This window comes from Lactuca sativa, chromosome 5 (genome assembly GCF_002870075.4).
Source record: "Lactuca sativa cultivar Salinas chromosome 5, Lsat_Salinas_v11, whole genome shotgun sequence".
NCBI classification, from domain to species: domain Eukaryota; kingdom Viridiplantae; phylum Streptophyta; class Magnoliopsida; order Asterales; family Asteraceae; genus Lactuca; species Lactuca sativa.
The window spans coordinates 351,294,881-351,320,072 of NC_056627.2; the positions used below are offsets into that span (position 1 = coordinate 351,294,881).

Genomic DNA, 25,192 nt, shown 5'->3' on the forward strand with positions numbered 1-25,192 from the left:
TCTATTGACCATTATCGTTTAATTGATTCCGAGCTGATTGATAAAGTCGATAATTGTAGCATACAATGATAAACTCGATAATTGTAAGAAAGACATAAAATTTGATAACAAACATTTAGGGACACAAATATAGTCATATGAAAAGAAAATTAAAATAGTAGTCAATTTTAATTTTCAAAATACAATGTCAAATTACTTACGAAATGAAAAAAAGAACATTCAATAAAATTAAAAAACAAAACCAAACATAAAAGTCTTAAAATGCATCAATGCAAAAGAGGAGTCAACTGTACTTTTCAAAGTACAACGTCATAATAAGTTATTAACCAAGTTTGAAGAATTATTAAAAACTTCATGGGAAGTTATAAATAAAGCTAAAGCAAAAAATGTTTCAAAAAATGTTTGTCTTGTTATTTTTCAACTTTTGGTATCAAAAGCTTGATCCCCTCTCCAGTTCCGGTTGAAAGACGCGGTGCTTTTGTTGATGACGAATTCGAATACTGTTCCACATCATACACTTCTTCAAACTTGCGTGTTAAATTCATCGAAGTACTTTTTACATTTTCAAAACTTGTTGGTGTCAAAATATTTCCGGTAGACGGTGTAACATTTTCATCCGAATGTGAAACCCAATCCTTAAAAAAAATGAAAACATACTATGTAAAAAATGAAGAAGTATACTTATAATGCATTATATTAGTGTTAAATTATACCTTGGTAAGTATTTTTTTCCTGGGAATTGGAGTCGGATGGTCCATCGTTTAAAGACTCTAAAGTTGCAGGCTATAGATGTGACAATATATGTTTTATATGTCATATACGTGCAAATACTTTAAAATAATAGTAATTGGTATTTTAAATTTGCATAATAAATCCAAATAATAGTAAATGATAACCTGCAACTGAAGTAGCTTTCTCTCCAAACTCTCGATTATTTGCTTTTCCTCCGTTACCCTTGAGATTGTGTAGACACTATTTTGAAATTTCACATTGTATTTTGTGACACTAACTTTAAAAGCTAAATGCTTGTTTTTCAAAAAATTGAGTTCAGGAGGATATATGCCCAAACTGAATCCAAGCTGAAAAAATGGTAAAAATAACTATTACATTTGTAGTCGAACGGTAAAAACAAATAAATTTAAAAATGTATTGGTAATGTACCCTAGTATGTTTTTCTGCTAAATCTCTGGCTGAAATTCCCAAGAGCCCATATGCTTCCCGATCAAACATAGTTAAGATTGTAGAAGCAGAATCGTCTTGAACACAAACTGGAATCATGTATCTAAAAAAGAAAGTTATAACAATTTCAAATTGTTTAATTAAGAAGAGAAAAACATAATTTTTTATTTAAAATTATTTAAAAAAGAAACCTTGGGATAGGAACTTTAGTAGACTTGTTGCATTCAACATTTGTACACTTGTAAAGTTTCACATCTTCATTGCAATCCGGAATTTCAACTGCCTTTACATGACAATCGGGACAACTTTGGTAACACCAAGGTTTGTCTTGGCGGATTCCTATTATAGTACCAACAATTATGAACTCTTCAACCTGCTTAAAAAAAACAAAGATGTTAAGAAACATAAACATTAATATATAAATATATGTTTGTATAGAAAGTAGGATGCTATTATAATAAGTTTACTTGATATATAAAAATGAACACAAAACAGAAAACAAAAAAATAAATTAAAGACTAAAATACCTCTGAGACGAATTTATGTCCAACACAACAAATACCATATATATAAAGATGAACAACAAATTTAAAAAAAAAAATCACTTATATAAAAACTTATCCAAAACAGAAAACAAAAAAGTTATTTTAAGACTAAAATACCCCTGGGATGATTTTCTGTCCAACACAACAAATAGCATATATAATCTATAATAACTTTATTTGATATATAAACATGAACAACAAATTTCAAAAAAAAAATCACTTTAATAAAAACTGAGCCAAAACAGAAAACAAAAAAGTTATTTAAAGACTAAAATACCCCTGGGATGATTTTCTGTCCAACACAACAAATACCATATATAATCTATAATATGTTTATTTGATATATAAAGATGACCAACAAAATTAAAAAAAAATCACTTATATAAAAACTGAAAGGCAAAAAATATAATAAAAAAGTGAATTAAACAGTTGAATATCCTTAGGACGATTTTTGAATATCCTTAGGACGATTTTCTGTCAAACACAACCATGAAAATGTCACCCATCTGCCCATTTTGCCCTCCAGAAAAAACAAAACTAATAAAAAAAACAAAACAAAAAAGTAGGATGCTATTATATGCAAAAGAAAAAATAAACAAAAAAATTGGTTTACCTGGACAGGTTCTTTACTTTTGTAAATTGTCTTAACCTCATTATTTTTTAGGAAATCATCATTGAGTGAAACATGTTTTGTCCGAATCAAGCTGATGGTACCGGATAATTGTGAAGATTCATTATCCTTAGCCAACCTGATTAATATTTAATTATAAGAATATTATAGTATGATATAATGTCATATAATAAAAAAACAAATGTTTATTGTAAAGAAAGTAACCAACTTTTCAATAAGTTAAAAAAAATAAACATAAACGAAAGTAACCAACTTTTCTCTAAACTGTTTGATTTCATCAATATCAGTGTTGATGAAGACAGTTGTGACATCATAGTAACTCGCAACACCGATATTACCTATAGACAACATAATAAATGTTATAAAGATATTTATAATTTATAATAAGAAATAAATTGACAATTATTATGTGACAAACCTCTGTAATCATTTATTTTTGCAAACTGCACAATTATAACAACACAATCATCAGTGTTATGAGTGTCAAGATAATCAGAAACTTTGTTGGCAAAATGACCCCACAAAGTGACCTTAAGTAGTACACCACTGGAAAAACACAAAATTATAGATTAGGTAATAAAAAATTATAATAAATAACAAATATTCAAAATGAAAATTTTCTAACTCCAAGTTTTTGAGCTCAAGATGGATTCTTTGCTTGTCTTTTTTCTGAGAGGGGATAATAGTAGTACGGGAGACAACCACGCCAATAACATCTATGAAATTCATTGTGGATAAATATAAAATTACTAAATAATGTTAGGTAAAGTATTAAATAATTAGAATTTATTAAATAAATGAAAACGTACCAACAGATCTTTGGGTTGGGATAACCTTGGAATTAATTTTCTGAAAATCAACAAAAGATAATCCAAAAACATTTTTCGGAAAATTAAGACTTTCCTTAAGTTCTGTTTCCCTTATGAAGGTTATTTTATTTGGAAGATCAGAAAAGATGGTAGATTTGGGATGTGGATTGTGTTTTGCAACAGATAGAGTGGTAAATTCATAAACGGATCCCTCACGAAGACTTTTTTCAAACTTATAAAATAAGTTTTGGAAAACATTAGCTTGAATTAGAGATCCCTAAACATTAAAGAAGACAACATTATCAAATTGTAATCATGTAAGATATTTATAAAAAATGAACGGTAAAATGCAATATATTTTTTGGAAAACAATAAGAATATACCTGTTCATCCAATAAAATCATTTCGATGGAGTACTTTTCGTTCTCATTAAATTTAGAATTGAGCGTCCATAACTTCAATACTTTGACTTTGATAGTGAAATCCGAATTGACTGGGTCAATGTCTTTTATGAATGTAATCTTTGAAGTAGCCATATCTGTAAAAATAATTTGAAAAGTCAATGAAATGACAATAAATTTTACAACTTGTATTTACTTTATCCCCTAAAAATTTAGTAATAGTATATGTAATATATAATAAGCTTACTTTTTATATAAACATGAAAAAAAACCAGTTATACAAAAACTGACAGCCAAAAGAAAAAACTAAAAACTTAATTAAAGACTGAACTGAAAGATTTTCTGTTTGTTCGGTATGTTATATATAATAATATATAACATATATAAAATATAATAAGTTTACTTGATATATAGAGATGAACAACGAAATTAAAAAAAATCAATTACATAAAAACTGAAAGCCATAAACACCGAGAACCAAAAAAAAAATCAAACAGAACCTTCAAAATGTCACCCAAAAGTAGGATGCTATTATATGAAAAAAAAAATAAACAAAAACAAAAAAAAACAAATATGTTTCAATTTTAAGAAAAATAAAAGGACAGGAGTGATATTTAGTGTTGGAACTTTCAAAATAAAAACAAAAAAGTAAATTAAAGACAAAAATGCCCCTGGGACGATTCAATGTCCAACAAAAGAGTGGTATTTAGTGCTGGAATTTTCTTTTAGATATTTTCAGGGGATAGTTTACTTGATATAACACATATAAAGTATAATAAGTAATTTAAAGACTAAAATACCCCTGGGACCATTTTCTGTCAAACAGAACCTTCAAAATGTCACCCAAAAGTAGGATGCTATTATATGAAAAAAAAAATAAACAAAAACAAAAAAAAAAACAAATATGTTTCAATTTTAAGAAAAATAAAAGGACAAGAGTGATATTTAGTGCTGGAACTTTCAAAATCAAATAGCATATATAACAAAACTAAAAACAAAAAAGTAAATTAAAGACTAAAATACCCCTGGGACGATTTAATGTCCAACACAAGAGTGGTATTTAGTGCTGGAACTTTCAAAATCAAATAACATATATAAGAAAACTAAAAACAAAAAAGTAAATTAAAGACTATAATACCCCTGGGAACATTTTATGTCGAACAAAAACATGAAGATCAAACTTCAAAGAACATCAAATAATATGAAAACACAAATTGCGAATAATCATTTAATTTAAAAAAAAAATAGCAAACATAGCTGCATTGGTTTTAATATATTTTCACAAAATGGTTTTATATTTTCAGTTATGATGATGAACTCACCAGATTTGTTATGTCAACAACGTGCAGAATGCAGATGCAGAAATCGTAATACTGAAGATGAGAATGGATGTTGAAGACAAGAATGCAGAATATAAACGGAGTTAATATATGAGTAAATTGGAATTCCTGATTTTTTGGGATTCATATAAATATTCAAAACAGTCAAAATAAGATAAGATATGCAGTGAATGAAATTGAACGTAAATTGATATTGTTTCCAAAACAACATGGATTTTTTTATTTGAAATTTGAATTTGAATGTTTATATGATCAGAAAATGATAAAGATGAAAAAAAATCGGGTTTTCTCCTAAACTTATGCAGTTTATACGGTTTTTTTAATATTTGTTGTGTTTATAAAATTTTTTAAATTTAGAAAATTTAGAAAATAGGATTTAAATGAATACATGACACGTGGCAAGTATGCATTGTAGAAAGAGGACATGTGGCCAATTATAGGTTTTGTTTATTAGAGGAGGTAGATTAAAGATTATTTTTTAATAATATCCAGAGACATTACCCTTGGTGTGTCAATTGGTCTAAAATGATTAATTGGGTTGGTTAGGTTTAGAATTCTCTGATGGATATTTGTAACGTTTTTATGGATATTTTGTAAGGTTTTTTTTTTGTTGTTCTTGTACCCGATTGTCTTTGCTTCTTTATAGTTTTTTTCCTTAACGATAACTTCTTACGTTCTAAAAAGTAGTGACGGTTTTGAAATTAGTAGTCATTTTTGTGATTGATGATAAACAAGGGAGGTAGTGTATCACAATTACCAAGGTGGTGCATGGACACCGCTTGATAGTGGGTCTCATTTCAAATTTTATTAAAATAACCCCTAAAAATCCCTCTATTGCTGAAACATCCCCTTTTGGTACCTTTTTTGCATATTATTTTTGTGAAAAGTATCCTCCAATCTCCATTAACCCGTTTATAAAAATAAATAACGTTTCGACTCATCAAGCAACCAAACAAGCAGTAAGTTGAAGAATTTCACTTATTGTATTTGTAGTTTTGTACCCATGTATTGAATGAACTCACCCCTATCATATTTACACAGACTAAAAATCCTTCCAATATTATATAACTCTCTCCACATTAACAAGCATTAACGATTAATCTAACCCAAAAACAAACCAACAAGAATCCAGATAACCAAAAACCACAAAAAGAACTCATCCTTGCTATCTGCTGCTTCCAGATCATAATCACAAGAACCTACGCGGGTCTGAAGAGAAAGAAAGAAAGATCAATGTGCTAATTTGAAGTAAAAAAAAAAAAAATTTAATTTTTTCTACCAAAAAATTCATGATTGCATCCGCAAAGTATAGAGTTGGCAAGTTCCTCGTTAAGCTTCACATTTAGTGGTGGCATCTGATTCATTACCTCTGGCATGTACTTTAACCTGCCATTATATACAAATTTTTTGATTTTTTAATTTTTAAAAAAAAACAAAAAAAAAAAAGGAACAAACGATATTTAACAACAACGATATCTCATATCTGCATACAACACTTAATAGGAAGAAAAAAAAAACGAAACATGACAGCTGTTATATGGATGTTTCTTTGTTAAGTCCTAACTATTTACAAATTTGCCCCTTTTACTTTTGTCTTCCATTTCCCCAAGTGTTCATCATTTTTTCAAATATTTTCGAGTAATTTACATTTTTGGTCGATAAGTACAGATGATTTTTTTTGGTCCCAATATGATTTCTATTTGCAAGTTTGGTCCTTATTCGAGGTTTTTGTGACATTTTTGGTCCAAGTTCCAAGTAACATGACTAATTTTGGTCTCTAATTAAGTAAAGTTGATTTTTGCAATTTCGGTCCAAAAATAGTCATATTACTCGGAACAGAGACCAAAAATGTTACAGAAACCTTAAATAAAAACCAAAATTACAAGAGAAACCTTTTTAGGACCAAAATTGCAAAAAATGATTATACTCGGGTACCAAAAATGTAATTTAGTCTATACTTTTTTAATAGTGGAAAAAGTAACAGTGCATATACGGTATAGAGAGCTTATGACTTACTCAGTCAACAGTTTGTCGAGGTTGTTTCTTGTTTGGCAAAGAAGATTGATGTTCTCATGTAACTGCCACATAAAAGAAACTCAACCATATTAATTATAGACATATATGCCCTTAAAAGTTTTAAGGAGTCCAAGTTTGACTTTTGTGTTGACTCGTATTCCAATCCACCATATGTGTATGAACCTTTTTACATTTTAAAAGCAAAAGCTTTAACCTTATGATAAGGCCTTAAACTTTGTCATGATTTTGGTTCTAAGTTTAAAAAAATTACAAATTTACCTTCAAAGCAGATAAATTTGCAGAAATTTGATCCAAAGCCTTGTCATTTTGTTCAAGAAGCCTCCCTATCTCACCACCAATAACTGCAAGCAACAGTTAAACTTGTTAAGAGTGAAAATCCAAAATCCAAAAGTAGCAACAAAGACATAATTGTTAAGATTCTTCATTGATAAATTGTCTGTCCTAACATTTTACTCTTTTTTTACAGATAAAATCCACCAAGAAGCAGAAAATTAAATCATGTTTATATAATTATGAACACGATAAAGACAACAAATAACCATTGTAATTGATGCCATCATCATTGTTTATGGAGGATGATGATGATGGAAGACCATTGGCATGGTTTGCAGCATGAGAAGATGGCTTCACTTGTTGTTCTGTAAATTTTTCCTGGACATGAAAAAACAAAAAGAACATGAGCAATTATGTCTAAGAATTTATTTATATAAAAAACCATTTTTTCTAAGGCTCAAACAAAATTTCTTGCATCTTTACTTTAATGTTTTCACACACCAAAAACGAAGTAGAATTTTTGCATTTGGCATAGACAAATAAAAGCATATACCCTTTTAGTATTCCGCTTCCTTGATAAACTCTCAGCTTTCCTTCTCTTGCCAATTTCCTTTTTCTGGAAAGATACAAAAATCAGAGCCTATATAATTAGATATAGTACTACTACCCATTGGTTTATTGTTATTTTAATATAAACAACTTGTAATACCAATAGAGAATTATATATCAATTAAAAATTAATATACACAACATAAATCATATACAAAATGATAAATGCGTATTTAAAAAAAAGGTAGAGATCATACAGTCATCCATTGACAACGATAGGCCACATCCCGGAATGTTTTGTCGTGCAATTCCTTTGAAATTTTTCCATAACGCAATTCTCTACGATCTGATGCATATCTGCATAAAAGATCATATTAATTATTGCATATCTGCCTATTATTCTTGCAAACACAATTGACTGAAAATCACAATAATCCTTATATATGATTCTTTACGTCATAAAGATAATCAAACTTCAAAGTTTATAATCAACAACACAAAAGACTCTAAACTGACTATTGCGATAATTAATTTAGGGGTGTTTAGATGTATTGAACAAACTGTTGCGGTTTAAAAATTTTATGATTAAAAAAAAATATTAAGATTGGAAAATCAAACCAATAATAAGATAAATGTAAAATTATACTGATTATTTGATTCCGATTACAAATAAAACATCATGCTCACAGATTATAAGGAAAAAACCATCAATACCCGACTAAAAACCCTAATTAATAATCATGTCAGACACTGCAACAAGAAAAACAAGAACGAACTGTATGCAATTATCAATTTAGGGTTGTAAATGAAGCAGACAAACAACAATGTTTGTTCATGTTCGTTTGTATATTATTATTGCACATATTTCCAAGATTTCACAACAAATATTAAAAGATTAACTTACTTGACGAGCAGTTCTTCCAACAAGGACTGTTCCTTACGAGTCCAGTCCGTTGAGATTACAACGTTGTGCAGCAACCCACGCTCAGAAGAAAACACCGCGGAATTCTCCCGCACGGCTGCACGGCCACCGTTGGTGGTGGCAACGCCATTTGCGTTTCTTGTTGAACCGTTCTTACTTACAGCAGGGTTTGCAGTCGCCGCCATCAATCAAGAAACGCAATCTTTTTTAATTGCTATCAAACGATCAGAAGATTGTTGGTTTGTTTTCTTGGGAGCTTAAACAATTCGCAGTTGAGAAAAAGTAGATAACTAGAATGGAAAGAAATCTGGGATCGATTTGTTTATTGGGATGCAGAATCAAAGAGGCGAAATGGGGACGACCAAAATAAAAACCTTGAGATGAAATTAGGAAATGATACTGGGAAAGAAATTTGCTGAAATTTATGCATACAGAGCAAAAGCTTGCGGACGGTGGCGGGGGAATTTATTGTTTTCATTTTCTTTATATAATATTGACCGATAATTTAAAGACAAAATTTCATAAATGGTCCTTCTTGTTTTCATTTTGTCCTAATATTTTCTATGAAATGTTTTCCCTTGAATGCTCCGTATGCAACAAACATTGCTCACAAATGGTCCTTATTGTGGATGTTCGTTTGAGTGCACTGTTAACATGCCCCATGTGCCTTGCATATGAGGGCAATTTCGTCATTTCTCTCCTCCATCGCCACTTACAGTGTCTTTGTTGAGTCGTTTCATGAACACACATTCAACAATTCCCCAAAATCAATCTTGATTTATGTTAATACTCGAACAAGGTATGTTTATAGTGATTCCATTTAAATTGTTTTGTGTGTTTTTTTATTTTGTCGGGTTAAATGATGAAAAACGAGGGTTTCACAGATGGGTTTCTCAAATCGTTGAAGAAGATGAATGATTTGATGACGAAATCGTTTCTATGTTTTGTAGATCTGAAGAAACAAGCCAAAATCGACATCAATTTAAAACAAACGAATCGCAAAAAAGGTGCACAAGAACCCAACATCACTCCATTCGATAAAGTAGACCTTTCTAAATTCTTCCATGAAGTAGATGCAATCAAATCCAACATTGGTCAAGAAAAAATGAACACTAATATCCAAGAATAGAGGTCCTAAAAAGTGAGTTTCAAAAAAATGTAAAAAACGCAAATCCAAAAATCGGAGGTCCAAGCTTTTGAAATTTGTTCATGTGTGAGTTTTCAGAGCCCCTTTGTAGTTAGAAGTGATGGATCGGAAGTTTGATAAAGTTTTGAACTCTTGCATGAGATCTTGACACCATTTTTGACCTAGCTTAAGTCCAATACATGCATTGGACATGCATGTCTATAAAGCACCAATTTTTATGACCTTTTAGGAGTATGAAAGCCTTCTGGAAAGTATGGATGAGTGAGAAAAAAGATTAAGAGCTTAATGCATTAAGCTGCCCTGTGACATCCCCAAAATCACGGCCAGAAAAGACCGGTTTGTTTATGCTTTGTTTAAAAATCAGAGTAACATTTTAAATGAAAGTGTTGCGGAATTTGTCCCAAAACAATAATATGATAAAGATTTATCAAAAGCATTTCCATAGAAATGTATTTCATTAAAAGACTCGGGATGTCATGTTCGTACAGATCAAAAGCATAAACAGTACAATACAAGCCTTACTACATTATTTCATATCTACAGGCCTATATCCGTAATCCCTCGTCCAAACATCATATATATGCTCAAGCGCCACTACCTGTAATACATAAAACTGAGTGGGTCAGGCTTGGGAGCCTGGTGAGCACATAGGGTTTTCAACCCACAATAAATAGTTTATTAATTTCATCAATCAACAATAACCCGATTACCCGTTCCCGTTATCCTCACTTTACGTCCCTAAACACCTATCATAAGGGACCTAGCCTAAGGATCATCATCGGGACGGACACTACTACTAAGGGGATTCCTCAGCAATAAATGTCCTAATAGGCAACCATGTGGGGGATGGAGTACATCTGGTGAGCACACAGTTCAAATAAACACACAGTTCAAATAAACACCTACAGGTTGCGAGCCTGCTAGTGTTCCACTGGACTGTCTAGAATAGTCCGTGGTCGTCATCTATACTCCGCTAGATGACTGGATCATCAATAACATCTATAACGAGGCCTCTCATTATTTTATTTTGTCACACAGCAACTATTACATCTACCCATGTTTTACCCAACACATTTTGTAGATATAAAATACATATACAGTTTAAATCTTTGAAAACATGTATAAAACGTTCATCCAGCATAGATAGCAAGTATTCAGATAATATGCACAAATAGCACGTAATTTATATTAAATACTTCATATCTGTGTGTAAGTTGAAAGTAAATATGCACTCACCTGAAAAGGTGGTGATTCCGAACTCAGACAGCGCTTCGCTTCTTAAAAAGAATTTTCTTCGACGAAACCTAGTATTATTACCACTAGAGTTTAGTTTATTATTCGTCGAGACTAATTAATAGTCTAGCTATTATTATTATTATTATATAAGCGTCAAAAAAATACTTATATAACCCATAATAATAGCCCAAGTATTTATTATAAGTTCCTAATAACGTTACTATAATTAAATAAAAGCTATATTAAAAATAGCGTAGGCGTAGCTCACTTACAGCGGGTTTTATAGAAAACCGGGCTTTGCTTGGAGCAGCGTTCCCGAGCCGAAAAGCTCTTCTTCTCGGAGCCTTCGAGCACTCCGGGGCTTCTGCCTCGTGCTAGGGAGGTTCCCTAGGCTTTTCGGGGGATTTCGGGGCTAGAGAGAGGTTCTAGAGAGAGAGAGAGAGTAAAGAGAAGAAAGAATGGGAAAGGTGTGAAGAAAATGAGGGTGGGAGAGGTGGTATTTATAGGGTGAAATGTGGCTGAACTTGGTGCCACATGTCACCATCTGGTGGCAAGCCTTGGGGAGAAAGCAATGGCCAAGATTGTGCCACATCACCCATTTTCGCACAGCACACTTCCGACTTCTAAAATCCGTAACTTTCACATACGACCTCCGTTTTTGACGTTCTTTATATCCACGCGTAGGTAATAATAAGATCTACAACTTTCATTTTGACACCGTCAGCCAATTCTCGATCGATCTTAAATTTAACAGTACAAGGAGATTATACTGTTAAACGTCTGCGTAAAATTAATAACTTCTACATACGGACTCTGTTTTTGTCTGTCTTTTTACCGTTGATTTCCTATTAATGAGATCTTCAACTCTCATTTACGTTGCGTAAGCCAAAAACCGCTCGAACTAAAATTCGAGTTTCAGGCCGTGCACTGCTAAGCCGAATCTTAGAAAAATCATAACTTCTTCATACGAAGTCAGATTTGGGCGTTCTTTTTATCGATGTTCTTAGTTTAACATATTCTACGACTTTTGTTTAGATTGATAAGGCTAAAAAGTCTTCTATCGTAAATTCACTATTTACGTCTCCCGGTGTCGTGCCGGTTTTGCCGTAAAACTTCGGCGGACCATAACTTCTTCGTTATAGCTCGGATTTCGGCATTCTTTATATGTACGGAAACCTTGAGACGTATTCTACAACTTTATGTAGAGATATCAGGATTATCTCACACTTTAATTTTGACGCTCATTTTTATTCTTTATTAATTATACATTTATAATTAAATAATAAACACATAAACACACATAATTCACATAATACTCAAATATTTTATATTTATTACTTCAAAAAGAGTTACAATAGTTGACCTAGACTATTACATTGACAAAAATGCTTAGCCCTGAAAACCCGGGCGTTACAATTCTCTCCCCCTTAGGATGATTCCGTCCCGGAATCATACATCAGCAAACAGATGTGGATAGCGACTCATCATGTCATCCTCTGTTTCCCAAGTGAGATTCGGCCCATTCGAATGTTTCCATCGGACTAGCACCAAGTTGACCATCTTGCGTCGTAGCTTCTTAGTCTTACGGTCAATAATTGCCTCAGGCTCTTCGATCAGCCTTTTATTCTCATCCATCCTTAATTCCGAGATTGGAATTATGTCGGGAACATCTCCCATGAATTTCCTCAAATAACACACATGGAAGGTGTTATGAATACCATTGAGTTCTTCGGGCAATTCCAGCTTGTAAGCTTGGTTCCCAATCTTCTGAAGAACTTTGAACGGTCCAATAAACCTTGGACTCAACTTTCCTCATTTCCCAAATCGTATAAGTCCCTTCCACGGTGAGACTTTAAGCAAAACGGAATCCCCAACTTCGAAAGTTATCGATCGTCTTTTCTTGTCAGCATAGCTCTTCTGACGATCCTGGGTTGCTAACATCCTTTCCCTAATCACCTTCAACTTCTCAACAGTCTCATGGACTATCTCGGGGCCCATAAACTGCTTCTCTTCGGCTTCAAGCCAACAAGACGGCGTACGACACTTCTGGCCATACAAGGCTTGATAAGGAGCCATCTTGATGCTCGAGTGAAAACTATTGTTGTAGGAAAATTCTACCAGAGGTAAGTGCTCGTCCCAATTCCCTTGGAATTCGAGGGTATATGCTCTCAGCATATCTTCCAGCGTCTGAATCGTTCTTTCGCTCTGACCATCAGTTTGCGGATGATAAGCAGTACTCAAACACAACTTTGTACCTAACTCCTCTTGTAGACTCCTCCAAAACCTTGACGTGAAACGACTATCACGATCTGATACAATCGTAAGAGGGACACCATGAAGTCTTACAATTTCCTTCACGTAAGCATTTGCGACCTTATCCATAGACCACTTCTCGTTGGCTGCTATGAAGTGTGCACTCTTGGTGAAACGATCCACGACTACCCAAATCATGTCGTGACCGTTCTTCGTCCTGGGCAGTTTAGTCACAAAATCCATGGTGATGTCTTCCCATTTACCCATGGGTACAAGTAAAGGTTCCAAACTCCCATACGGTTTCTGATGTTGTGCCTTAACCCTCGCGCATGTTACGCACTCGGCCACATACTTCGCAACATCGAGCTTCATCGTCGGCCACCAGTAGTAGGGTTTTAGGTCCCTATACATTTTAGTGCTACCGGGATGAATCGAGTACATGGTCTTGTGTGCTTCTTCCATTAGAAGATCTCTTATTCCTCCCATCTTAGGTACCCAGATTCGATCTTGGAATACCTTCAGTCCTGGACTGTTTGTACCGAACACTAACGTTTTTCCCAAACGTTCTTCCTTTCGGTCATTCTTTTCTAAGGCTTCTTCTTGAGCTTTCCTGATACTTTCCACAATCGTCGAGACGACTTCAATTCTTAACGCTCTTGGCCTTTTCCTTTCCAGATTGACTTTCCGACTGAGAGCATCAGCAACAATATTTGCTTTACCTGGGTGGTAAAGTATCTCACAGTCGTAGTCCTTGAGAAGTTCTAGCCAGCGTCGTTGCCTCATGTTCAACTCCTTCTGATTAAAGAGATACTGGAGACTCTTATGATCAGTGAAGAGCTTGCACTTCGTGCCGTAGAGGTAATGCCTCCATATCTTTAAGGCAAAAACTACCGCTGCCAACTCCAGATCATGAGTGGGGTAGTTCTTTTCGTGCTCTTTCAATTGTCGAGATGCGTATGCTATCACCTTTTCTCTTTGGGTCAGAACACAACCCAACCCGACTCCAGAAGCGTCACTATAAACCGCGAAATCTTCGACTCCATCGGGTAGAGAAAGTATCGGTGCTTCACATAACTTCTTCTTTAGCTTCTCGAATGCGTCATCGTGTTTCTCACTCCACGTATACGTAGCTCCTTTATGAGTCAAAGCTGTTAATGGAGCAGCTATCGAAGAAAAGCCTTGGATAAATCGTCGATAATATCCGGCTAATCCTAGAAAGCTTCGAATCTCCGTGGGACTCTTTGGACGTTCCCACTTCATTACAGCCTCGATCTTTGCGGGGTCAACCATTATTCCCTCCTGGTTAACAACATGACCCAAGAATTGGACTTCCCGTATCCAAAAGTCGCATTTGGAGAACTTTGCAAAAAAATTCTCCTTCTTCAACACTTCTAATACTTCTCGTAGATGCTTGCCATGCTCCTCTTGGCTTTTCGAGTAGATGAGAATGTCGTCGATGAACACTAGCACGGATTTATCGAGGAATGGTTTACAAACCCTATTCATCAAATCCATGAATGCTGCGGGAGCATTGGTTAGCCCGAATGACATAACCAAGAACTCGTAGTGTCCATATCTCGTTCTGAATGCAGTCTTCTCAATATCCTGCTTTCTCACCTTTAGCTGATGATATCCTGACCTAAGATCGATCTTTGAGAAGTAGCTCGAACCTTGCAGCTGATCGAATAGGTCATCAATCATCGGCAATGGATACTTGTTCTTCACCGTTGCCTTATTCAGCTCTCGGTAGTCTATACACATTCTCATACTTCCGTCCTTCTTCTTCACGAATAACACCGGAGCTCCCCAGGGTGATGAACTAGGTCGAATAAAACCGTTGTCCAACAGCTCCTGAAGTTGCGTCATGAGCTCCTTCATCTCCGTCGGTGCTAATCGGTAAGGTGCCTTTGCTATCGGTGTTGTTCCTGGTAACAAGTCTATATGAAACTCCACTTGCCTATCAGGTGGTAATCCAGGAAGATCTTCGGGAAAGACTTCCGAATAATCACACACAACCGGTATATTCTGCACCTCTTTCTTCTCCTTCTTGGCATCGATTACGAATGCTAAGTATGATGCACATCCTTTGGACAAACATTTCCTGGCTTTCATCAGGGAGATGATTCCAGAATTCACTCTGCGTTTGTCCCCATACACCATAAATGATTCTTTTCCGGGTGGGTTTACCTTTACTATCTTCTTTCGGCATTGAATCTCAGCATCGTTGGTGCTAAGCCAATCCATACCCAAAACGATGTCGAAACCGTTTAACTCTATGGGTAATAGCTCTTTGTGGAATTCGTTTCCGTTTAGGTCAATGACGATGTTCCTAATACGATTACTAACAGGTACGAATTTGCCACTGGCAACTTCTACAATCAGGGCATTATCTAGTTTTTCTACAGGCAATGCTAATTTCCCACCAAATTTATGCGACACAAAGGAGTAGTTGGCTCCGGAATCAAATAGTATATTTGCAGGCAAACCATTTACAAGAAAGGTACCTGAAGCGACGTCTGCTGCCTCCTTTGCAGCCTCGAGCGTCATCTGGAAGGCTCTCGCCTTCGGCTTCGGTGGTATGTTGGGTCTTCCTGTCTCCTTCTTCTTCGGGCAGTCCTTCAAAATGTGCCCTTCTTCATTGCACCCATAACAGGCTTTCTGGTTGAGGGTGCATTCATTGGCGTAGTGCCCAGGCTTTCCGCACTTGTAACAAGTGACCCCTCCGTCACACTTCCCAGAGTGCTTCTTCTTGCACTTGTCACACCACTTTGCTTCCGATCCTCCTCCCCTCGAACCAGACTTTGAGAATCTACTCTTCTTGTTGGACTTCGAGGATCCATTGAACTTCCGTTTCTCACCAACCTCAGCCCTCTCCGGACCTCTTTCCTTTTGTTGGGTCTCCACGTTCTTAGCTGCTCGAACAGCTGATTTCAGAGTGGTTGCCATCTTGACTGTTGGGCCAAAGTCAGCCGGCAGTCCGTTTGCGAATTTCTCAATTTTGGAAAGTTCGGTTGGCACTAGGTATGGAAACAACTTCATCTTTTCCGTAAATGCAGCAGCATAGTCATCGATGCTCATTCTCCCCTTCTTCAAATTTTGGAACTCATTGTTCAGATCAATCAGGTCTATCTCTGAACAGTACTGCGCCTTCAGTTGTTCCAAGAGCTCATCCCATGACATTTTCAGAGCTTCTCCCCGTGGCATTGTATCTGCCAATAGCTTCCACCAGCTCAAGACTCCAGTTTTCAATTGTCTCACAGCGAAGACAGTCTTCTGCTTCTCGCTGCAGTCGCAGCTCTCAAACACCATCTCCATCTCAGAGATCTAGTCCATAATCTCAACAGGATTTGGGCTTCCTGAGAGACTTGGTGGTTTCGCACCCAAGAAATTTTTGTACATCCGCCCATCCTTGTTGTTTCTCCCTTCTGGGCCATCCTTTTGCTCACCTTGAGTCCCTACTTGACTCACTTGGCGGCTATAGTTCCCTTCCTCAGATGGCTCGGGAACTGGCTCCGTCGGTTCAACATGTATGGTAGGTTCGTCCCTATTTTCGTGGAGCATCCGTCTCATTTCTTCCCTTTGTTCAGCTAGCATAGCCTGAATCATGGCTTGAACTCCAGCCATGGTGACTGGCTCAGGTGCAACTTCTTCAACAACAGGTATTTGCTGAACCACTGGGGGTTGGTTCCTACCTCCATTTGCGTTCACGTTTCCGCTACGGGTCCTTGCCATCTTGATCTATACACCGAATAAGGTGAATTTAGATCTTTATTTAGGATAGACGTTTTAAATCGTCCTTATCACTCCGAAACGTTTACATGCTAGTTCTAATATCGTAGTCGTACGTTTAGAATCCTAAACACATAAGGTTTCCAGATCCGGTCGGCAACAGACCATAGATCCGAACAATTAACAGCATATTATGCACAAAGCATTTAGCACATAAAAGCATTTTAGGCACAATTCCTAAAATAAGCTAGTGCTCACACCTCACAATCATCGCTTAGCATTCTAAGTTTAAGTCTAGAAATCCTACAAATTCCTAGTTCGCTTAAACTAATGCTCTGATACCAGCTGTGACATCCCCAAAATCACGGCCAGAAAAGACCGGTTTGTTTATGCTTTGTTTAAAAATCAGAGTAACATTTTAAATGAAAGTGTTGCGGAATTTGTCCCAAAACAATAATATGATAAAGACTTATCAAAAGCATTTCCATAGAAATGTATTTCATTAAAAGACTCGGGATGTCATGTTCGTACAGATCAAAAGCATAAACAGTACAATACAAGCCTTACTACATTATTTCATATCTACAGGCCTATATCCGTAATCCCTCGTCCAAACATCATATATATGCTCAAGCGCCACTACCTGTAATACATAAAACTGAGTGGGTCAGGCTTGGGAGCCTGGTGAGCACATAGGGTTTTCAACCCACAATAAATAGTTTATTAATTTCATCAATCAACAATAACCCGATTACCCGTTCCCGTTATCCTCACTTTACGTCCCTAAACACCTATCATAAGGGACCTAGCCTAAGGATCATCATCGGGACGGACACTACTACTAAGGGGATTCCTTAGCAATAAATGTCCTAATAGGCAACCATGTGGGGGATGGAGTACATCTGGTGAGCACACAGTTCAAATAAACACACAGTTCAAATAAACACCTACAGGTTGCGAGCCTGCTAGTGTTCCACTGGACTGTCTAGAATAGTCCGTGGTCGTCATCTATACTCCGTTAGATGACTGGATCATCAATAACATCTATAACGAGGCCTCTCATTATTTTATTTTGTCACACAGCAACTATTACATCTACCCATGTTTTACCCAACACATTTTGTAGATATAAAATACATATACAGTTTAAATCTTTGAAAACATGTATAAAACGTTCATCCAGCATAGATAGCAAGTATTCAGATAATATGCACAAATAGCACGTAATTTATATTAAATACTTCATATCTATGTGTAAGTTGAAAGTAAATATGCACTCACCTGAAAAGGTGGTGATTCCGAACTCAGACAACGCTTCGCTTCTTAAAAAGAATTTTCTTCGACGAAACCTAGTATTATTACCACTAGAGTTTAGTTTATTATTCGTCGAGACTAATTAATAGTCTAGCTATTATTATTATTATTATATAAGCGTCAAAAAAATACTTATATAACCCATAATAATAGCCCAAGTATTTATTATAAGTTCCTAATAACGTTACTATAATTAAATAAAAGCTATATTAAAAATAGCGTAGGCGTAGCTCACTTACAGCGGGTTTTATAGAAAACCGGGCTTTGCTTGGAGCAGCGTTCCCGAGCCGAAAAGCTCTTCTTCTCGGAGCCTTCGAGCACTCCGGGGCTTCTGCCTCGTGCTAGGGAGGTTCCCTAGGCTTTTCGGGGGATTTCGGGGCTAGAGAGAGGTTCTAGAGAGAGAGAGAGAGTAAAGAGAAGAAAGAATGGGAAAGGTGTGAAGAAAATGAGGGTGGGAGAGGTGGTATTTATAGGGTGAAATGTGGCTGAACTTGGTGCCACATGTCACCATCTGGTGGCAAGCCTTGGGGAGAAAGCAATGGCCAAGATTGTGCCACATCACCCATTTTCGCACAGCACACTTCCGACTTCTAAAATCCGTAACTTTCACATACGACCTCCGTTTTTGACGTTCTTTATATCCACGCGTAGGTAATAATAAGATCTACAACTTTCATTTTGACACCGTCAGCCAATTCTCGATCGATCTTAAATTTAACAGTACAAGGAGATTATACTGTTAAACGTCTGCGTAAAATTAATAACTTCTACATACGGACTTTGTTTTTGTCGGTCTTTTTACCGTTGATTTCCTATTAATGAGATCTTCAACTCTCATTTACGTTGCGTAAGCCAAAAACCGCTCGAACTAAAATTCGAGTTTCAGGCCGTGCACTGCTAAGCCGAATCTTAGAAAAATCATAACTTCTTCATACGAAGTCAGATTTGGGCGTTCTTTTTATCGATGTTCTTAGTTTAACATATTCTACGACTTTTGTTTAGATTGATAAGGCTAAAAAGTCTTCTATCGTAAATTCACTATTTACGTCTCCCGGTGTCGTGCCGGTTTTGCCGTAAAACTTCGGCGGACCATAACTTCTTCGTTATAGCTCGGATTTCGGCATTCTTTATATGTACGGAAACCTTGAGACGTATTCTACAACTTTATGTAGAGATATCAGGATTATCTCACACTTTAATTTTGACGCTCATTTTTATTCTTTATTAATTATACATTTATAATTAAATAATAAACACATAAACACACATAATTCACATAATACTCAAATATTTTATATTTATTACTTCAAAAAGAGTTACAATAGTTGACCTAGACTATTACATTGACAAAAATGCTTAGCCCTGAAAACCCGGGCGTTACATGCCCGGAGCGTTTCTCACGACGTGACACTTTGGTCGTCACATCGTGACGAAGGCTGAACCATGACTATTTTGTCTCTATTATGTCATGACGTGATCAAAGGGTGGTCATGCCATGGCGACCGACTGAATGACTTTTTGAGTGTTGACTTTGACCGGATCGTTGACTTTTTGAAAAAGTTTGACTTTAGGTCAAACTTAGGGTTTTATGTTGTAGTTTGAAGATGATGGGTTTTGAGCATATCTACATTCCTATGTGATCATACAACCCTAATTGCTTTGGATCTAATTTTTTCTCTATTGAACATACAAATATGAATACCAAAGCAATAACCCTATAAACTAGCATACAATTTCGAAAATCATGTATAAAACTAGGGTTCGAAGATTACCTAACTTGTTATGTAGTAATAACAAGAACCACCTTGACTCATTAAATCTTAGTGCCCCAAGTGTTGCACCTCTAACGGAGTCACAAACACTCAACACAACAAGGATGAGAATGAGAGATAAGAAATCGGCTAGGGTTTCAATCCAGAATGCATCAACCGATTTTCTCATGTATTAGGGAGTTTATATAGTTGTGTGCTGCTAGGTTTTTCAAGTGGAAACCCTGATTTCCTTGCTTATGCCTTAAGCAGTCCATGGACCTCCACAATAGAAGCCTTGGACGAATTTTATAGGTTCTCCTATAGATTTCGTCCAGTCCTCCCATAGGAGACTATCAGCCTAACTTTGCAACTATCAATGATTTGCAAAACAACCCCTCTAATATTAATCAGTTCCTTTAATCCCAAAATTAATACCAAATTAATTTTTGATTAATTACTAATTAATAATATGATTTCCAAATAATATATTAATCTTATAATACATTAATAAAATCATTTTGAGTACCAATTTATTATTCATACAATAAATCCTACTCTTTCTCTCTCTATCTCTCTCTCTCTCTCTCCACTAGTCATCTTGAGTGAAGGCAACCCAAAAGGATCATGCTATCAATCAAATCAAGTACATACCAAATATAGTTACCTAATCCAACAGTCTCCCACTTGGATAAGTCTAATAACTATTATTGCAAGTATTACTTCAGAATATGACTGGCAATCGTAGCTTTCAAAAGTTGTTGTCGAACTCTGATCTTATCAGTAATGTGTCCTTTACATAAGTGATCAAATATTCCTCCACTCTACAAGATATCGTATGGACACGAGACATGGATTATAATCATTCTCTTTGTCCAAGGTTTGTTTCCCGACTTCCGATTTACGACGACTGACTCATACTACAATTGAACACATCAACTTAGTACAGGCTTAGCCAAGTGCTTAGGGTGTCATCATTGAATCATCGAGGGGCCCACTGATATCGCTTTTATCCTATTTACGGTAAAAGGGACGAATAAACTTCGACTCATATGCTTGTACTATTCACTCATCAAATCATACATAACAATACGTTTTATAACATCAAGTTACTGATGCATTTACGTATTATCAATGCACAACTGACTTGTAAATAACAACTATATGTCTCCGTTTCAAGAATATAAGATATTATTGTCTCACAATCACTCGTGATAAAATCCATGAAGTGATTCAAATGAGCGTGAGTTTAATCCAATACTCAAATTCTTATTTCAGGAGTACTCATGAACACTGCATCAAACATTTGCTATGGCTAAGCACTTAGACAATCTACAGTCGGATTCATGATAGTCTTACCTTACTACTTATGATCGACCGTGGATGCTTGAATAATCTTATTATTCGGAAAGTAAAACATGCTAAGTGAAACACAAGAATAACCTAATCCAATATGGTCTCAAAACTTTTGAATATAAATAAAACACTTATTATTTAATCACCATATTAATTAGACCTTATTCATTGTTTACTGTTTCGACTAATCAACTCAATACATGAATTACAAACAATACTCATCCCATTCTCCAAGCATGCACACTATGTTTATTTATGGTCCTTCTTTTGTGAAATAAATCAATTGAACACATTTCCAATGATGCTCATTTCACAATTTCCTAATCCTTATAAGTGTAAGTATACAAAATTCTTGCCACTAATAGAATGTGTTAGAGTCTAATCTTTCATGCAACGATCCTTTTGTAATGTCGAGGCTCCAAAGTCACAAAGACTTGGCCAATGATATTACAAAGCATTCCATTTGAGCTTGTTACAAGACATTTCCCCGGAAATGAAGTCTCACATTCAAGGTACATTCCTTGAACATCCTTCTTGCATAAAAGTTTCTAACTTACACATAGATTCTTAATATCCAACTCCCATTATGGAAACATTTCCATAATTTCCATATGACAATACATTTTTAATAGAATCCTATCTATTCGGAATTATATCAATATGGTCCAGCCATTACTATACTTCCAACTGTCCACAAGAAACCAGTCTTCGGTAAACCTTAGATTGTCCTTGACAGTTGTTTAACAACTTTAGTCATATCTAGTTCTAGTCCTTTTTCCCTCTTAATGCGCTAGGCATTTGGAAAAATCAGAACATGCGAATATTATAGCATATGCAATCAATCCTATACACGAAGCATATGAGATATGATTCACAATGTCTTACATAAAGACATGATACTTGACTAGTCTCTTGCTAAAATATTCCCGTATATAGAATTTCCTATGTTGAAACATTTCAACGTGATATTCATATATGACCATGACTAAGTTTGATTAAAATTTTCAATCTAAGCTTTTAGATTTGAAATGAAGTATAAATGCCTTCTCCCTTAAACCTTACTATAGCGAAACAATTTCCAAATTATGCAACTTTGCAAATTTAGAACTTTGTTTCCTATAAAATAGCATTGCTAACTTGCAACACTTTACATAATAATCATGTTCCCACTAGCATAACAATTATGTTCTTACCAGCATAACAATTATGCTCCTACTAGCTTTGACATGTACTCAAAAATCAGCTAGACTTCTAGAAATCAATACTTATTGACTTTCTTACCAAAGTTCAGATTTCTAATACGTAGTGATAAGTCTCTATCGAGACTTCTTAAGCTCATACACCTCTCTTTAGACAACTTATGCGTGTGTTTAAACCTTTTTCAGAACTTATAGAAATAAGTCCCGAATGTTCAAACTAATTGCCATTCTTCACAATTCGAACCATGAAAAAAGATGGCTTAATTATATTCGAATTTGAGAACGCAATTATGACAACTGCTTACTTTAATCCTTTAAAATCTACTAGTGAAAGCGTTTCCTCACAATCATTTTCATGAAGTAGAGAGAAACCTATTGCCACTTAGATTTTATGGTGTTTGTGTTCCTATCCATGTGAACTTGTCATTTCGAACCATTATCATAAGACAAGGTTTATGACAAATTCAAACTCATATGGACTAAACCTGCTTATTCTTAATTTCTTGCCATCCGGTAGTACAATGGCCTACCAGTGCTTCCAAGTTATTGAGCAGCTCACCCATACAAATCAATGTACTTTCACTGATCAAGGTGCTTTGGTTTATGCAATCAAATGAGAACTCATAGAACTCACATGCATAGTTAACCTAACTGGAATGGGTACAGAAACAAGATCATGTTAACATGATAGGATATCAACCTCAAGTCAGTGCTAGTGATTACTAAAAGGTTTATTCTTGAAAATTTTCAAGATCAACAAGACTCCTACTGTTTTCTTGACATATAAGATTCTCTATTAAGGAACATTCCTTGACAGATAAATATTCAAGAGTTAGTGTAAGTTCTTATCAAGAAACATTCATATAATTGGTCTTAGTTGGTCTTTGTTTTAAACAAAACATCACAACTACCAATTTCAAATGTGCAAGAGTAAGTAACATTTATACTCCACATTTAATGAGGTGTTATAAACCTACTTAGAACATGTTACTCAAGCTACAACCTAGAGTAGCTAGAGTATGACTGTAAAACTTGATTTTGGAGCAAAGTATGACTCATCTTCCATGATTTAATCATTTCAACAATTCCTGATTCCTCTTCTCAGTCATGTAAATGCACTAAGATGTTTTTAGAGGATCAATTGTGACATGGTTCCATAATCATTAAGATGATCATAAAACATAATACTAAAGTACTCTCCTTTCCTTTCAGATTGGAGAAACTTTTATCTTTCTGCCCAATTTGATTCTTCTTATTCGTTCTACTATATATTCAAACTTATCAATGTATCAGAATTACACTTAAACTTGTAAGCATAACCATATTTACTGAACCATCAGTAAATCATGATGAATAGACTTATCGTCCTTTATGGTGGATCTAACTAGTGCACATCAATGTGTACTAGATCCTTTAACCCTTCACTTGACTCACATTCAAGGAATCAATCCTAATTTCCCAAGGATCAAGATTCTCATACATCATACAATTCAAATCATACGATTCCAAGTTTCTTTCCAATTGAAACTTGGGTGATGAGAATCCTTCCTCACTTGGCAATTACAACACTACCATAAACAATATAAACAAGAATCAAATCCATTCTCAACATTACTAATAATAGAAATATATAAACATCAATTTTCCATAAATGCCATTGTAAGGAAACATAAAGTAAATAAAACAATTTTATTAATAACGTGCGGAAAACTTGTCCTTACAACGCAAATACATATGAAAACTATGTTTCTAGATATTCCTAAGCAATCTATCATAACTCCTAAGCAGTAGCTCAAAAATATGATCATCAAACCATGCGACCGAAATCCACTTCTTCGTGATCAGACTCAACTTACTTTTCTTTTAAGCTTCCTTCTTTCTCTTAGATTCTGCAAAACATCAAAATGTAACTTTACATCATGTAATAAGAATCTATAAATAGGAACTTAACAGAGTTAGTGGATGTACCTGAAGTAGAGTCAAACAATTTGACTTTACCGTCTCTTAGATCTCTTAGGTAGTCTGGGCAGCTTCACTTCCAATGCCCCTTTAATTGGCAATAGAAACAAATGGACTCTTTAGGAGTGATACGTGGAACTATCTCAGATCCGGCCTTTCTCTTACGCTCAAACTTTTTGAATTGGTTAATTTCTCTCCATTAGGAGAAGAAATCATTTCTGTACTATCACCGTTGTCATCGCCTATGTCCATGGAAATTTGGGAGGTAGATCTTTCAAATAGATTTTCTTGACCAGTGTGCCAAAGTATTGCTGCTTCAGCTGCAATTAGCAAACATGTCATATCAATTAAGGTCACGTCATTTTCAGTCATATAGTAGTCCTTAAAAAATTGACTATACGACCTAGGAAGCGAGTGAAGAACCAAGTCAACAAGATAGCTCCTTTGGGAAAACGACACCCAACATTCCTAGTCTGTCAATGTGCGACTTCATCTTCGGGACATGTGCACACACAGACTTTCCATCTCGGTATTTGCATGCGAATAGGGCTTGAGTGACCTTGAA

The 25,192-nt window shown here is 35.2% G+C and overlaps 2 protein-coding genes and 2 long non-coding RNA genes across 4 annotated transcripts; all 4 read right to left on the reverse strand.

The window, feature by feature from the left end:
• Nucleotides 1-18: 18 nt before the first annotated feature.
• On the reverse strand, nucleotides 19-3,813 carry LOC111896070 (replication protein A 70 kDa DNA-binding subunit E-like). Its single transcript, XM_052763914.1, has 11 exons — nucleotides 3,548-3,813; nucleotides 3,165-3,441; nucleotides 2,981-3,071; nucleotides 2,774-2,901; nucleotides 2,609-2,693; nucleotides 2,338-2,473; nucleotides 1,371-1,552; nucleotides 1,162-1,282; nucleotides 897-1,079; nucleotides 714-783; nucleotides 19-635 (listed from the first exon to the last, which is right to left on the reverse strand). The coding sequence occupies exons 1-11, from the start codon at nucleotides 3,698-3,700 to the stop codon at nucleotides 613-615; spliced, it is 1,449 nt and encodes a 482-aa protein (XP_052619874.1). The 5' UTR covers nucleotides 3,701-3,813; the 3' UTR covers nucleotides 19-612.
• A 1,987-nt stretch (nucleotides 3,814-5,800) lies between these two features.
• On the reverse strand, nucleotides 5,801-9,154 carry LOC111878786 (uncharacterized). Its single transcript, XM_023875294.3, has 8 exons — nucleotides 8,669-9,154; nucleotides 8,022-8,121; nucleotides 7,769-7,831; nucleotides 7,482-7,593; nucleotides 7,201-7,283; nucleotides 6,922-6,983; nucleotides 6,185-6,291; nucleotides 5,801-6,114 (listed from the first exon to the last, which is right to left on the reverse strand). Exons 1-8 carry the CDS (start codon nucleotides 8,869-8,871, stop codon nucleotides 6,095-6,097), a joined length of 750 nt encoding a protein of 249 aa, XP_023731062.1. The 5' UTR covers nucleotides 8,872-9,154; the 3' UTR covers nucleotides 5,801-6,094.
• A 1,115-nt stretch (nucleotides 9,155-10,269) lies between these two features.
• On the reverse strand, nucleotides 10,270-12,203 carry LOC128126349 (uncharacterized). Its single transcript, XR_008224172.1, has 3 exons — nucleotides 11,342-12,203; nucleotides 11,070-11,137; nucleotides 10,270-10,431 (listed from the first exon to the last, which is right to left on the reverse strand). It is a non-coding gene; the product is annotated as an uncharacterized LOC128126349 (long non-coding RNA).
• Nucleotides 12,204-17,532: 5,329 nt separating this feature from the next.
• On the reverse strand, nucleotides 17,533-19,096 carry LOC128126350 (uncharacterized). Its single transcript, XR_008224173.1, has 3 exons — nucleotides 18,605-19,096; nucleotides 18,333-18,400; nucleotides 17,533-17,694 (listed from the first exon to the last, which is right to left on the reverse strand). It is a non-coding gene; the product is annotated as an uncharacterized LOC128126350 (long non-coding RNA).
• Nucleotides 19,097-25,192: the final 6,096 nt, after the last annotated feature.